We start from the raw sequence: 14,013 nt of genomic DNA, 5'->3' as shown, positions 1-14,013 counted from the left end.
GTGACATACTCCTCATCTATACAACATGGCAAAGGTGATGGGATGTTACTTCCCTTCCCCTATAGCTAGGATTCATTTGTTTATTTTTATTTTTTGGCTACAAAATTTGTCCAAGTCTTTTTAAATGGCTTCCACATCCAACATGTGGCATGAACTTACAACTGTGAGATCAAAAGTCACATGCTCTACTGACTGAGACAGCCAGGTACCCCATTTTCTTCCCCCCCCTTTTTTTTTAAAGATTTATTTATTTGAGACAGAGAGAGAGAGAGAGAGAGAGAGAGAAGAGCACGAGCACACAAAGATGGAGAAGGAGAGGGAGAAGCAGAATGCCTGCTGAGCAGGGAGCCCGATGTGGGTGGGGTTCCATCCCAGGACTCTGGGATCATGACCTTACCCAAAGGCAGACACTTAACCTACTGAGCCACCCAGGCGCCCCTATCTTTTCTTTTTAAGTTTTTATTTTCATTTCCCAGTGCTCATCAAACAACATGTGCATTCCTTAATCCCCATCACCTATTTCACCCATTCCCCCCATTCACCTCCCCTCTGGTAACCATCAGTTTGTTCTCTGTAGTTAAAAGTCTGTTTCTGGGTTTATTTCTCTTCCCCCACCTTTGTTCACTTGTTTTGTTTTAATTCCACATATGACTGATATCATAAGGTATTTGTCTTTCTCTGACTTATTTCACTTAGCATAACACTCTAATTCTGTCCATGCTGCTGTAAATGGCAAGACGTCATTCTTTTTTATGGCTAAATAATATTCCTGTGTGTCTGTGTCTGTCTGTCTGTCTGTGTGTGTGCGCGCGCGCGCACACGCGCACACACACATCTTCTTTATCCATTCATCAACTGATGGACATTTGGGCTGTTTCCGTATCTTGGCTAGTATAAATAATGCTACTACAAACATAGGGGTGCATATATCCCTCTGAACTAGTGTTTTTTCATTGTTTGGGTAAATACCCAGTAGTGTGATTCCTGGATCAAAGGGTAGCTCTACTTTCAACTTTCTGAGGAACCGCCATGCTGTTTTCCACAGTGGCTGCACCAGTCTGCCTTCCCACCAACAGTGCAAGAGGGTTCCTTTTCTCCACATTGGATGTTACCTGTGATTAGGTTACATAAGACAGAAACTTGTACCTTGCTTCTCTTGTTTTTTCAGTCTGCACACTTTGATGAAGTGAGCTATCATGTGAACATGTCACTTGTGAGATATGTGTTGTTTCCACTGTCTCCATATTCACTAAAGAAGATCAGATGGAGACAAGATATTAGGTACAACAGGGGATGTCTTCTCAGATTTCCAAAGACAGTAACAGAAAATGACTCACTTAAGCATTACTTCTGCAGGGAAACTTCCCTTGACCCTCTAGACTATGTCAAATTCATTATCCACACTGACAGAAGACTATTCCTGGCTTCAGTGTCCAGAGAGATAAGTCTGTAACTGCTTTTGTTAGAGCTAATATTTAATGGATGCCTGTCTCCTGCGGTAGACTATAAATCCCAGTTCACAGAGACGGGGCCATGTCTGTTTCGACTCACCATAACATACTCAGAGCCTAGCACAATGACTGGCAGTCACTGAAAGCTTGTGGGATGAATCAGTCCACACACCCGTTCATACACGGCAGGCAGAGCAGTAAGGTCAACCATGACTCTGAAGCTACAGTGCTAAGGTGATATGTATAGATGTTACTCCCCTGAACTTCTGTGCAACTTTACTTCAGCAAATATCTAGTTCCCTAACTACTAGTCTCCAAACCCTGTTTCTCCCGGAATACAAGCAAATTAAGGGCACTGTAATGGACACTGTGATGTGACATCCATGTCCCCCTTTCGGACTGAAGGCCTTTTTCTCCCAGCTGCTGGGAGTGTGGCCACAGAGAGCCCTTTGCTGTTAGCCCCTCTTCAGCAATGACTTAGCTGAATAGAGGTGATGTGGGAACTGGCTCCTTCCTTCCTTTTTTTTTTTTTTTTTTTTAAGATTTTATTTATTTATTTGAGAGAGAGAGAGATCACAAGTAGGCAGAGGGGCAAGCAGAGAGGGGGGGGGAAGCAGGCTCCCCACTGAGCAGAGTGCCGGATGCCAGGCTGGATCCCAGGACCCTGAGATTGTGACCTCAGCCAAAGGCAGGGGTTCAACCCACTGAGCCACCCAGGCGTCCCTTTTCTTTTTTCTTCTGGCCAAGATCACACTCTTTCTAGGGCAAACCACATACAATGACAGGTCAACATAGGGTATACCTCACCCCAAATCAGGACACCTGGAAGACTCCCTGTGGAATCATCCTCAGCCTTCCGTGAGACTGCATCATACCCACTTACCAATCCTGTTTAAGTCTTCTTCCTTCCACAGGTGATGATCCCGGGAATACTCCCTAATCATCTAAACCTAATCATCTCAGAATCAGCTTCCTGAGAAGCCCAGTCTGTGACACGGAGCCTTTACTCCCATGTTTTCTTAAAGATCACCACATGGAACTGACGAGATCCAAGGTCACAAAAATGAAGTCCCCAGGAGCGCCTGGGTAGCTCAGCTGGTTAAACATCTGCCTTCGACTCATGTCATCTCAGGGTCCTGGGGCTGAGTCCCGCATTGGGCTCCCTGCTCATCAGAGAGTCTACTTCTCCCTCTCCCTCGGCCCCTCCCTCTCAAGTGTGCTTTATCTCTCTCTCAAAGAAACAAAGAAGGCAATGAAGTCCTCACACACCTCTATTCCCCAGGGAGATAACTCATGAAAGAGACCTAAGCTGGAAAAAAGACATTTCCTACTCTTGGCATGAGCTGTGTAGCCAAACAGACCTAAATTTGAAACACTGTTCCTTACTTGGGTAAAATAACCTCCCTAAGCCTCAATTTCATCATCTGGAAAATGCAGATATTTAGTATCTATTTCATAGGTTTGCTGTGTATAAAATACTTGGTACATACGAAAACTAAGTTCCTTTTTTGTTTTTCTTGATCCTTTCCTCCAACAAGCATTAGTCAAAATGCCTAGAAGAGGAAAGCTGACTGGGTTAGAAACAACTTTCTGCTGGCTAGAAAGCTGCTGCTTAGACCTATTCAGGCCTTCTTAATACCTCCACTTGGGGATACCTGGGTGACTCAGTCAGTTAAGCATGTGCCTTCGGCTCAGGTCATGATCCCAGAGTCCTGGGACAGAGTCCCATATCAGGCTCCCTGCTCAGTCGGAAGCCTGCTTCTCCCTCTGCCCTTCCCCCTGCTCGTATTGTCTCTCTCTCTCAAATAAATAAATAAAATCTTAAAAAACAAACAAACAAACAAAAAACCTCCACTTGTTCTTTCCCCAAAAGGAGGTAGCATTTGTTATAATTCAAGCCTCCCTATACTACTCATTACTTACAAAAATCCCACCACTCCTAATAACCTTCCTAACTTTATCTCCTCCTCTTCCCCATCATGTATGTACTTTACCCTCCAACCAGCCGTAACTAGAGATGATTTTTACAGAAGTCTAAATATTGGGAGCCATACAACAGAACTATGCTAAAATATTTCTAAATATTCTACAATTTTTAAACCATGATTTGTTATAAACTGGGTAGGAATAGTGTGACTAGTTGTCAATCTAAAGTGGCACAGACTGAGCAAGAGAACAGGATAATACAAACTATAAGTACTAGCTCTGTAACAAGGTTAAAAACTGTGACTTCACGTTTTAGCAGATGGTATCCACCATAAAGTTAAATCCAACCATGTCTATTACCTATCAAAACTTATTTGGGGCGCCTGGGTGGCTCAGTGGCCTCTGCCTTCGCCTCAGGTCATGATCTCAGGGTCCTGGAATCGAGCCCCGCATCGGGCTCTCTGCTCAGCGGGGAGCCTGCTTCTCCCTCTGCCTGCCTCTCTGCCTACTTGTGATCTCTCTGTCAAATAAATAAATAAATAAAATTTTTTTAAAAAGCTTATTTGGATCATCAACCTCTTGTAGATTTAAGATATTCAAAACCTCAGAAATGGCATTTTATTAAGCCAGAACAGTACAGGCACTGGATATTCTGAGATAGAATCTTCTATATTTGCTTTTTTCTGAACCCTCTAGTTCTCCTCAGCCCTTCTGGGAAGTTTTTTCCTAACTAATCAACTCCGTAAGATCTTCTTAAAATGTCAGCTTCTCCATGAAATCTTCCCTGTTCCAGCCAGAAAAACACCTAGTTTCCTGCTCAAATGCTCAGCGATCTTACATGTATATTATATCTTACTGTATTTCTGTTTTATACCTTTCTAGTGATGGAATTAATACAATATGTACAAGATGGCCCATAAACTTTGAGATTCTTTAAGAAGAAATTTATATATTTTGCAGCAAATGATCCTCAAAGAACAGAACTCAAAGTATTATTTATAATGAGAAATTTAGGGTGGTCTGGGGGCGGTCTCCTTTTTAAATTTTTTTTTGTTTAAAGATTTATTTATCTATTTATTTGACGGAGACAGCAAAAGCCAGGGGAGCTGCAGGCAGAGGGACAATGCAGGCTCCCCACTGAGCAAGGAGCCTAACATGGGCTCGATCCCAGGATTTGGATCATGACCTGAGCCGAAGGCATATGCTTATCTGACTGAGCCACCCAGGTGCTCCTACACTGAGAAAGACGAACATATAGAGAAAAGACGTCAAATCAGTATGTAATTCTGTTCAAAAATTCTGCCTGGAGAAGAACAAAGACATACTTTCTAATATGTTATAGTTTAATATCATGCAAAGAAAGCCAAAAATTGACTACTACAATTTGATGTCCTATAATTTGTTCCTGTAATTCAGAGATGAAAATCCAAATATGCTCCCGTAAGGGCATGAAAATCACACTGGATACTAAGTCCACTGCAAATGAAACAAGTTCAAGTTATCTGACAGCTATGCAAATCAAACCCCGTAGTCTACTGGGTCTCTAATGAAGCAGAAACAAAAGTTGTCAAATAAAGAACAGGAGTGGACTTTAGGGCAGAAAGTATTTGCTAGCAATTCTTGTCCTCTTTCAGAGATAAACCTGTCAAAGAACAAGAACTGGCAAGAACGTCCTTTCAAACCCTGGAAAGATCTATCTGTGAGCATGTGCTTTTTTTGTTCTTCTTTCTGATAATACTTAAGATTAGAAAAAGAAGATATACTCTATGCCAAGCTGGTAAGAAGAAACAGTGATAATGTAAATAGTAAATAGTCTAACAACTATCTTTACAAAACGAGAACAAGTCATCGGGTTGAATTCTTTTCAAAGAGATAAAATGTGTTCAAATATCCACACATGAGAGAACACTAAAAATTTTAACTTCATTTTATTTTTTAACTTCATTTTAGGTTATATTCTTTCACATTCTCACATAGTCAGTCACTAAATCCTGACAACTTTCACTGAAAAAGTTCCCCTAACCCCCTCCCCGCCAGACTTCATTATCACATCCTATGATGCTGTGATAATTTTCCAATTTTGACTCTGGTTATCTTCCTCTCAAGCTTTTTTTTTACCCCCTTGAATTATTTGCATCCTTGCCTTACTCAAAACCCTCACTTGATGCAGACTAAAGTTAAGCCATCCCCATTTCATAATATGATAATATGAGTATATGGTCCCAAACTTTTTTTACACAAACCCTCCGCTCTAATAGAGCATAATAATCTCCTTTGTTTTCCAGGACACACCACGTTAAAATGCATTTTCAGTCTTCCATTTCTTTTCCACTCTCCATAATACACTATGTTAATGCCTCTGTCCACCCACCCAACTGCGTACGGCAAACAATATTTACTGAGCATTTATTGTGCTTCAAGAATTAATGCATCATCTCAAGTTCCACCACTTTTTCAAGCTCTTTCAATCTGCAAAGGAATTCTCCTTAATGATTCTCCTCCATTTGGCACCCAACAGGAGAAATGCCTTAGGAGAAATTTACCCTAGCCTGTTAGGTCATACTGATATAGCCTTGAGAAGTCAAATGAGTGCCACGGAGTAAAGCTGGGGTTGAAGAATAATAAATAAGAGATCATTCATTCATTCATTCCATATCTGGTGACCAATTATCATGTGTCAAACCCAATTCTGGTTGGGACAGGCAAGGATCCCATTCTCACAGAATGTGAGTGCACCCACACGAGAGGAGGCGGTAACCAACACTAAACACATGAACATACAATCACTTTAGACTGGAACAAGTGCTTTGAAAATATAATACAAGTTTGACATGACAGCAACTGATCATAAGGGACCTTTTTTAGAAAGGTGGACAGGAAGCGCCCCCCCCAGATTTAACTAATGAGAACTCAGCCATGTGATAAGTTAAAAAAAAAAAAAATTAAAAAAACCAAAGGTCCTAGTTCAAAGATTGGCATAATCACATTCTGAACATAAATATGTCTCATGAAACTCCAAGAGACAACACTCCTTGATATGAAAAAGTAGAGCACAAAATACTGTGCTCACTCAGGGCTAATCAAGATTGCTGCCTTTCCAAAAAAAAACACTCTAAAAAGAACACTCCAGTTCAATGGCCTCTCCTTCCGCGAGTTCAGAGCTCTCTCAGCTATCCTGAGCACTCCAATAAGAGCCATCAACCTAAAAGAACACGTTAAGGGTACACAGTGACCCGTTCTACTTTCTGGCCGAGAAGATTGTACAGGTAGCAGATACTCAACTTCCTTATACAGACTCACGACTGAAATCACTTTCACCAAAAGGAGACACAGAAATACTCTTCAATCTGGGGTAAAGTACATCACTCAAGTCGGAGAACATCAGCACTGGACCCCAGAAAAACCACACATGGTGGGCAAAGGAATCCGTTCCAGGCAGGTTCGGACTCTTAATTGTCTCAAAGACTGCGTCCCTCAACTAACTGCCTCACCTGCAAACTAGTCTGCACGACTCCTGCCTCTGAAGATATGTGTAGCTCTAACGAGACAGCCATAGAGAACTTTAAAAGGCTTACGGAGTGGGACAGTTTCAAGTCACTTAAACTACTTTAAGTAAAAGGAGCGCAAGCCAGAGCCGCACGAACACACCTTGACCAGCCACACTCCGGTATTCTGTTTGGCGCCGGTCAGATCGAGTTCCCCACGTTCCGCCATGGGTCTGCTGCGGGTGCAGGCGAGCGGACCGGAGCAGCTGCCCGGGAGCTGGGGGCCTGCGGTGCAAAGGACCGGAGAACACTGTGTGCCTCTGCCAGAGGCGAAATAGGAAGAAACCGCGTCCACCCGCCACGATACAGGGAATTCCCGGAAAGAGAAACACGCCGCTGGGAGGCGGGAACTGCGCTTGCGCGCTGCCACCGTCGGGACGGCACGCCGGGCGGGACAAACCTCCTAGTTCAGCCCTCGCTTGAGTGGGCGTGGTTATTGTAGCTGGTTGTGTCAGAGTGATCAAGACATAGGGTAGGATGAAAACAAAATGTCCACGATACATTTAAAGACCAGGTCAGCATAAGTGAAGACAGGCAGCGTCAAAACAGAAAAATGGGGTTCAAAAACACAAAAGCTGTCAGTATGTGTCCAACCCTGGCCAAGAGAGAAGCAACATTTTGAGGACAGGGTGGGAATAATAAAAAGAGTAAGTGAATTTTAGCACACATGGGCGCCGGGATCAAACAGTGTAGCCCTGGGAATACTAAAAACATGCTGTTTGTAGACCAGGAAAAAAAAAAAAAGTGTCTCAGGTGACAGGCTATCCTGAGCACTTCCAATTAAACAAGCAGAGCGCACTCCTTTCAGACTCCAAAACACAAACGCGGAGTCTATATAATTAGATCAAGGACAGTAGACTGTAAGACAAACCTGATCGTTAAATTCCCCCGGCTTAAACAGTTTCCTCTTTGTCTTCTTGCCTCTAGCATTAAATTCAATTTTCTCTTCGAAGGCCCTCTCAATATGATCCCTGCCGCTCAATCTACACATGGAACCACACGGAACTGTCAGACCTCCCCCAAACACATCGGGATCTTCGCTCTCAATTATTTCAGAGGCTCTGTACACTGGATGCCCTTTACTCATAGATGGATGCCATATTCCCCCCTTACTCTCCTTCTCACCCCTGTCCTCTGATTGGCAAATTCCTACTTGGGTTTCAAGACTTATGGTAATGTCACTTCCTAGGAAACCTTTTATTAAATTCCCCAGAGGAAGTTGGTTTTTCTTCACATCACAGTGTGATACTTAATCACCATGAGCTACTGTATACATGTTTACATGCTGCCTTTGCTTTCTAGAGCTCCTCCTAGGTGGAAACAGTGTTTTATTCATTTTGTATCCACAACAGCTAGCACAGTACTTGACACATTGTCAGATTTCAATGGACTTTAGCTGAATGAACATTTGCTGAAAGAGAAACAAAGAGCAAAATGTAAGAATGGTATTGAATCAAACATTACTATGATGCACGTAATCCAGAAAAATCCATGCCTGCGCAGCATAGAGCTAGAAAAAGTTGTCAGGTTTCTGTGATCAGCTGAGAAAACTAATAGGAAAGATGGGATACCAGGCATGGGTTGAAAAGGAAGGTTACATTCTTGGGTCACAGCTTACAAAAAGGCCTTAAAACATATAAAGGGTGAAAAGAACTTCTTTGAGCTTTGATCAAACAGAAGGAATAAAATGAAATATGAGACCTTAAGGAAAGGGAAATAATGTAGCCTGGAGCCCCCTAGTAATGGACTTTAAAGAATTAAGGGTGCCTGGGTGGCTCAGTTGGTTAAGTGTCTGCCTTAGGCTCAGATCATGATCCCAGGGTCCTGGGATCCAGCCCTGCATTGGGTTTGCTGCTCTGTAGGGAGTCTCCTTCTCTCTCTGCCTCTCCCCCAACCCAGCTTGTGCTTTCTCTTGCGCACGCTCGCTCTCTCTCTCTCTCTCTCTCTCAAATAAATTTTTTTAAAAAGAAAAAAGACCTTTGATCTTTGGTCACGGGAAGACTTAAAATGAGTGTGGGTGTGTGTATACATGGAATGAGAGAGGACAAATGGGTAAAGAAGAAATGGCTAGAGAAGAAAAAGAAAAGGGCAAGTTTTTAAAGTGATTACATAGGGTGGTGTGCCCGCCTGGCTCAATCAGTAGAGCATGCGACTCTTGATCTCCAGGTCCTGAGTTCAAGCCCCATATTGGGCATAAAGCTTACTACATACATACATACATAGGGAAGAAGAAAAAACTATTTAGCACCCCATCCTCATATAGTGTTGAACGAAGAACAAACTTTCATCTGTCCTTTTCAAACTCCCAGCTTGAGGAGGAATGCATATGAGCTGTGAGAGAAATGGACAATGTCTCTGTTGTTCCAGGTGAAGTGGGGAGACCCCCAGGCCCTGAGGCCTTCACCCTGCCTGTCCCCAGGCTGTTGCTGGAGGAGCTTAGTCTCCCCAAAAGAAAGAAATCAGGACGGACCAGACGCAGTTGTTAAGCGGTGCAGGTGAAGAGTTTAACTAAAGTGATGATGTGAGAGTGGGCAAGCTCAAGGGAGAGCTGTGTGGCCTGGGGTTTGGGGTTCTATCCTTGATTGGTAGTCACTAACAAGAGGATGGAATATTTATTATTTGGGGACTGGATTTCTTTGGGAGCATGGTTTCATGCTTTTTCTCCCTTACTTGATCAGGGTCTTTGGCCTTCTTCGTCTTGGGCCTATCTGATTCGATCCAACTTCTTGTAGCTTTGTTTGACAGTGCTGTCCAGACAGGTATCTGATTTTCCTGATAGCTGACCCCGACTCTCCCTTTGCTGGCCTCCAGCTAAGGAAGGAGAGTCAAAGAAAGGCAGACAGGAGCAAAGGGCTCCCGTCCTAGAAGAGGAAACTACCCTTAAAAGGAAAAAGATCCCATCCTGTTATTCTACACCATGCTGGAAGGAGCCCTCCACTCTTCCCTATGTTCACAACTGTTACGTAGATGAGTATGTGGACAAAACCTGATTGGGTGACAGGTTCCTGGAGGCTTAATCAGATTAAGACAGCCCACTCATCATCTCCTAAAAACCCCTGGATTTAAATACCAAAATGGCAAGCCCCTTGGGTCCCCTGCCTCTTCGGAAGCTCTGTACTTTGGCCCAATAAACCCCTCTGCTGCCCACCACTTTTTGTCGGGTCTACCCCTTCATTCTTTGAAGTGGCATGACCAAGAGCTGCAGTGCTAAAGGAAAATCCTGAAACGCAGACATCCAGTTAGAACCTAACTACTGCCTAACTAATGCCGTGAACCAGAGTCACAGATTTACTCTGGAAACTAAAAAAATATTAGATCTCAGCTAGGTTTTTCACCTTCCTGAGGGCTCATTATATGCCAGATAGCAATAATTTTAGCCTAATCCTACTTTGTGTTCCTTTTTGTGTTCCTTCCACCATGATCCCACACCCTTAATATTCATTCTCAAACACACATGTTCCCTGGATTGCTACTTGTATAAATTATAAAACTGGGGCACCTGGGTGACTCAGTCAGTTAGTTAAATATCTGCCTTTGACTGAGGTCATGACCCAAGGGTCTTGGGACTGAGCCCTACTCAGCTGGAAGTCAGCTTCTCCCTCTCCCACTACCCCTCCTTCTACTCATGCTCTCCAAGTCTCTCTCAAATAAGTAAAATCTTCAAAAAAAAAATAATAAAACTTAAGTAGTTCTTTTGAAGTATAGTGCACTTCTCCTGGGTCCATACTTTGTACCTCATCCTTGGGATCTGCTGGAACTTGAATCTAGTTACAGGTCTAGGAGCAAAAAGAGGTGGTGAATGGTGAGTCCTGAGAATTAGCATTGCAGGGGAAGACAACTGCCTTATGGGAAGCTATCACAAAGTCTTCCTTAATCTTCTCAGAGGAGGTTAGGGGATATAGGGGACAACATCACTGGAGGTGGGGAAGCTACTTCTACGTGGGGATGGGAAGGCCACTTCTACTGGCAAAGAAGATTCCTCAGAGTCTAGGGCTTCAGCATTCCCAGCTCCATCCTCATCCGGGTTTTCCCACACATCCCCATTCCAAACACACAGGATCCCATCCTTTCTGAATCAATGCCCTCATTTAAATATACCCTTTGCGTCTGCGAGTTCAACCTGTGTGGTTAATTCAGCCAGTCCCAGAATGAGTATCTGTGTTTGATTTCTAGCCCTCTCAGCCCCTCAGCTACAGGAGATAAAGGTCATTATCTTCTTTATCTTTTCTGGGTTTAGCTTTCTGGTCCTGTATGCATGCTTGAGCTGGGAGTTCAAGTCCCTGAGCTTGTCTTTTTCTTTCACCACTCTGTCCAGCAGCATTAGGAGCAACCAGCCAATTTCATTGGATTTGTTAGTTTCCCAAAAATGTTTGAGCGTATCATATACACAGTCACCCAGGTCCTTGCTTCTTATAAGTTGTCAATTAGGCATAGTCGATGCCGGTATTTTGTGTATCTCTAGAGCCCAGTCACACAATGGACTCTCAGTGTTCTCTTACTACCCTAGAGTCTTTAGCATCTTTAAATCCGATTAGAGAGCAATTCCAGGGGCACCTGGGTGGCTCAGTTAGTTAAGCATCTGCCTTTGGCTCAGGTCATGATCCCAGGATCTAGGGATCAAGTCCCTCACTGGGCTCCCTGCTCAGCGTGGAGACTGCTTCTCCCTCTCCCACCTCCTGCTTGTGTTCCTGTTCCTGTCTCGCTCTCTCTGTCAAATAAATAAATAAAAGGGTAGAGCAGGCAGTTATTAGCAAAAGAAAAAAAGAATTGTTCCTGGTCAGCTGCTTCCCTTAAGGAGAAGGGCAGGAGGCCTTATTAGGTGGATGACCTGATCTTACTTTGTGAGAGGGCTCACGTGACAGATGACTCCATAGGTGCCAACCAAATAATCCCTGACTGAACAGTTAAAATTACATTTCTGAGGGGGGTTGAAACTGCAATTAGGTTACATACTCAGTCCCAGTTTAAGAACTTGGCCTGGCAAAGTGACTCCTTCTTGGGCTTGAGATTAAATTATAGAGAGAGACAAGGATAGAGACCTACTAGAAGAACTTGACTCATGTGATTATTATGGAGACTGAAAGTTGGTTCTAAGACCTGCAGTTGGTAAACTGGAGACCAGGAGAGCCTATGGCACACTTCAGTCTGAGGCCCAACACCTGAGAGGCAATAGAACTAACGGTGTAAGTTCTAGTGTGAGTCTAAAGTCCCAGCTTGAAGACGGGCAGAAAAAGCGAATTCTCTTCTACTGAACTTTTTTTTTTTTTTTAATTTAGGCTTTCAGTGGATTGGATTAGGCCCCACCCACAGGAGAGGACAGTCTATTTTATAAAGTCTACTGATTCAAATGTTAATCCATTCACTAACACCCTGACAGACACACCCAGAATAATGTTTGACCAAGTATCTAGGCAACCACAGGCTCAGTCAAGTTGACAGATAAAACTGATCGTTCAGACACAGAGGGTTCAGTGCCCAAAAATATAACTTCAAAGTTTTCTACTCTCCCAGATGATTGACTAAGTCATGTTCTTATTAAATCTTTTAAGGCACAAATGCAAACCAAGGAGGGAGGGCTCAAGAACGAACTACTGGCTACCTACTGAGCCAGCAAGGTGCTCCTAAACCCCATCTCTAAATTCTCCCTGTGCTTCCCTTCACCTCCTCTGTTCTCTCTTTCACAGAATACCCATCTTGCCTGGGAGATTCCTTGTTTCCCCAGTTATGCACAATAAAAAAGAAATACCCCAGGGAGCACCTGGGTGGCTCAGTGGGTTAAGGTCTGCCTTTGGCTCAGGTCATGATCCCCGGGTCCTGGGATCGAGCCCCGCATCGGGCTCTCTGCTCAGTGGGGAGCCTGCTTCCCCCTCTGTCTCTGCCTGCCTCTCTGCCTACTTGTGATCTCTGTCTGTCAAACAAATAAATAAATAATCTAAAAAAAATTACCCCCCAAAAAGTTTCCATATTGTTGAACATGAGTTTGAAGTCAAACATATTTTCAAGTCATTGTTTTGTTGCCTAGTCACCTGTTTATCACCTCTACATCTATTTCCTGGCTTATAAAATGGGGTGATTATACCTACCTCACAGAGTTCTTATATGACTAGATGAGAAGACAAATCAAAAGGATTTAACACTATATCGTGGAGACTATTTGATAGCTGCACTAATTATATTGGGTCAAATAATTGAAAGGAAGCACAAAAAGAATTTACTGTAGCAGTGGTATGCTAGTAAATGTTTCACAGCTGGCTTCTCCTAACCTCCAGAAAAATCCCTGGTTTGTTGCGTTTGCCTGATTTGTAGTGCAGAGTTGGATGAAATGCAGAGTAGCATGCCACTGTACAGTACTCACCATATGGATCTATGAGACATAAATAAGCTCAAGGGCACAGATAACAGTAGAATTGTTCAGAAGTGATAAGTTTGGGGTTATTTGTTAGCTTGGTGTTTAACGTATTCAGTCGTTTAGTGCTTTGGAAAAAGGTAGTGGCATCTGCAATCCTAGCGGGAGAAGGACCTGTGTGTTTCTGTCTGTGGAACAGAGAGGATGCCCATGGGCAGAGCTCAGCAGTTGAGTGTGGAGGCAGTTGGAGAGGGAATGGGGGGATCAGGCAATGCAAGACCCTGGACGCCTTGTTTAGATCAAATATAAACTTGCAGAAAAGTTTGTTTGTTTGTTTAGATTTTATTTATTTATTTGAAAGAGAGAGAGCTGGGGAGGAGTAAAAGGGGAGGGAGAGAGAATCTCGAGCACATTCCGTACTGAGTGTGGAGCCCAACACGGGTCTAGATCTCACCACCCTGATCATGACCTGAGCCAAAACCAAGAGTCGGGAGGGAGCTGAACCAACTGACCCACCCAGGCATCCCAAACTTGCAGGAAAATTTTAAAGCTTGAATACAGAATAGTCAGATTGACATTTTTTAAGGTTTGTATTTTTTAAATAATCTCTATAGCCATCCCAGGGCTCAAGACTTGATGGCTCATAGCTATCACAGGGCTCAACTCTTGAGATCAAGAGTTGCATGTTTTCCTGATGGAGCCAGCCAGGGACCCCTTAGATTTACATGTTTACAAAGATTCCTCT

General features: G+C 43.4%; 1 protein-coding gene across 2 annotated transcripts in view; it reads right to left on the bottom strand.

Annotated features, from left to right (window-relative positions):
- The window catches only part of GTF2F2 (general transcription factor IIF subunit 2), a 149,932-nt gene extending 142,703 nt beyond the window's left edge, over positions 1 to 7,229 (bottom strand). For both annotated transcript variants that reach the window (XR_004384612.1, XM_032873992.1), the window contains exon 1: positions 7,026 to 7,229. Coding sequence is in view for 1 of the 2 variants with exons in the window: in XM_032873992.1 (XP_032729883.1) it covers positions 7,026 to 7,091 (66 nt within the window). In the remaining variant the exon portion in view is untranslated. The remainder of the gene's footprint in view (positions 1 to 7,025) is intronic.
- Between the last annotated feature and the right edge of the window lie 6,784 nt (positions 7,230 to 14,013).

The sequence above is a fragment of the Lontra canadensis genome, unplaced genomic scaffold, assembly GCF_010015895.1.
Source record: "Lontra canadensis isolate GAN:19392208 unplaced genomic scaffold, GSC_riverotter_1.0 scaffold51, whole genome shotgun sequence".
Classification (NCBI taxonomy): domain Eukaryota; kingdom Metazoa; phylum Chordata; class Mammalia; order Carnivora; family Mustelidae; genus Lontra; species Lontra canadensis.
The sequence above is the reverse complement of the archived record's forward strand: the minus strand, read 5'-3'. Positions and strand labels throughout refer to the sequence as shown.